Source organism: Gossypium hirsutum, chromosome D04 (assembly GCF_007990345.1).
Source record: "Gossypium hirsutum isolate 1008001.06 chromosome D04, Gossypium_hirsutum_v2.1, whole genome shotgun sequence".
In the NCBI taxonomy this organism is placed as follows: Eukaryota; Viridiplantae; Streptophyta; class Magnoliopsida; order Malvales; family Malvaceae; genus Gossypium; species Gossypium hirsutum.
In genome coordinates this window covers 36,128,381-36,130,013 of record NC_053440.1, presented here as the reverse complement: position 1 = coordinate 36,130,013, position 1,633 = coordinate 36,128,381, and the positions used below count along the sequence as shown (strand labels likewise).

Here is a 1,633-nt window from a genome sequence, read left to right as displayed (position 1 = left end):
ATTAGGTCATTTATTTTGTGTAAGTTGTGTCCGTATACTTTTTGAAATTTAAAATTTTAGTCCTGACCAATTTGTAGCAGTTAAATTTGTTTGGTTAACTTATGCTACTAGTCCTATATTATGCCTAAAGTTATAGATTTAGTCTATGTTCTTCAACTAGATCATTTGTAGTAGTTATATTTTTTTAATTTCGATATATCAGTCTGAATGCAAACGACAATTGTTAAATCTATTAACCAATTCTTTTTATAAATAATATATAAAAATAACAAATTGTCATAACATTAGCCATACGATAATATGTTTGATGTATCAAATTATGAAAATAATAGAACTAAAATATTCAAATTTCTAAAAGTACAAGAATTAAAAATAACAAAATTAAAGCACAAATGCTAAATCTACTGCTTATACTAAGTTTAAGCCCTAATAACAAAATTTGACCAATAAAACAAGTGTGAGTAACCAAGATTCTAAATACTCCAGAGCGAGTTCTGGAAGATGAAGGAACATGGAAGTAAACCACACAAAATGCAGTACTACTTAAATTTAACCTACCTTCGGAAGAAGACACGTAAGATTCTTAGTTGCCATACAAAAACAAGACAACACATGTAAAGTCTTTGACAGAGAGATGACGTGTAAACCAACTCCCCACCCATTCTCTCTTTGCTTTTATTCCCACATATCAACTAAACCCCCCTTCCCCCCTCTCTAAAATCTAATCTTTCTATCTTCTCTTTCAACCCTCACCCATCCGCCTAAACCCTTTCCCTTCCATTTTATGAACGTACTACATCCTCAAGACATGAAAAACACGACACCCCACCAGCCGCCAGAACAACCCAACGAAACTCAGCAGCCCGACCGCGATGGAACAAGCTCTGGGATGGAAACATGTCATGTGAAGTGTCGTGGGTCTTCACCGGCTCCGGAAGTAGGAGCGGATCATGAGGTTAAAGAAGAAGAAGCAATGAGGGCGGATGAATCTGAAGAAGACAATGGACGGGAGAAACTGAAGAGGCATAGGATTGAAGTGGCGGGCAATGTTTGGATTCCTGACATATGGGGTCAAGAAGAGCTTTTGAAGGATTGGATTGATTGTTCTGCATTTAATGATTCTTTGGTGCCTCATGGGATCATGTCAGCTCGTGCTGCTTTGGTTGAGGAAGGAAGAAGAGCCAATTCTGGCGGATTTAGAATAGAAAACAGGTGTTAAAATTATTATTATTATTATATAGTATTATTTCCTTTCGTGTGTTTTAGTTAATCAAGATTGAGATAAAAAAAAAGGATACATTTTAATAATGGATGGTTTGATTTCATTTTCTGCTTTACGTATGAGATTTGCCAGAGTTATTATGTTGCTACTTTTATATTTTATATTTTTTTATGATAAATGAAATTTGATTTAGTTATGTTATGACATACAAACAGGAAAAAGAATAATAAACTATGGAATCTAATGGATGTCACTTCACCGACTAATTAAAGATATGATTTCGATTTTATAATCTAATCTTTACCAGCTCATTCAGGATAGAAGATGCAGTATGTGAGGTTAGTCAAAATCATGGTTATCACCAAGAGCACATTGTGGGGGAGAAACTTAGCCCAACCCTCCAACACGGCT

The 1,633-nt window shown here is 34.8% G+C and overlaps 1 protein-coding gene across 1 annotated transcript; it reads left to right on the top strand.

Annotated features, from left to right (window-relative positions):
- Window positions 1–629: 629 nt before the first annotated feature.
- LOC107899228 (protein BIC1) lies at window positions 630–1,337 on the top strand. Its single transcript, XM_016824880.2, has one exon. The coding sequence runs from the start codon at window positions 785–787 to the stop codon at window positions 1,217–1,219; it is 435 nt and encodes a 144-aa protein (XP_016680369.2). The 5' UTR covers window positions 630–784; the 3' UTR covers window positions 1,220–1,337.
- The last annotated feature ends 296 nt before the right edge of the window (window positions 1,338–1,633 follow it).

Coding starts and splice junctions, on each gene's coding strand:
- LOC107899228 (XM_016824880.2), top strand. CDS start 785: ATGAACGTACTACATCCTCAAGACATGAAAAACACGACACCCCACCAG.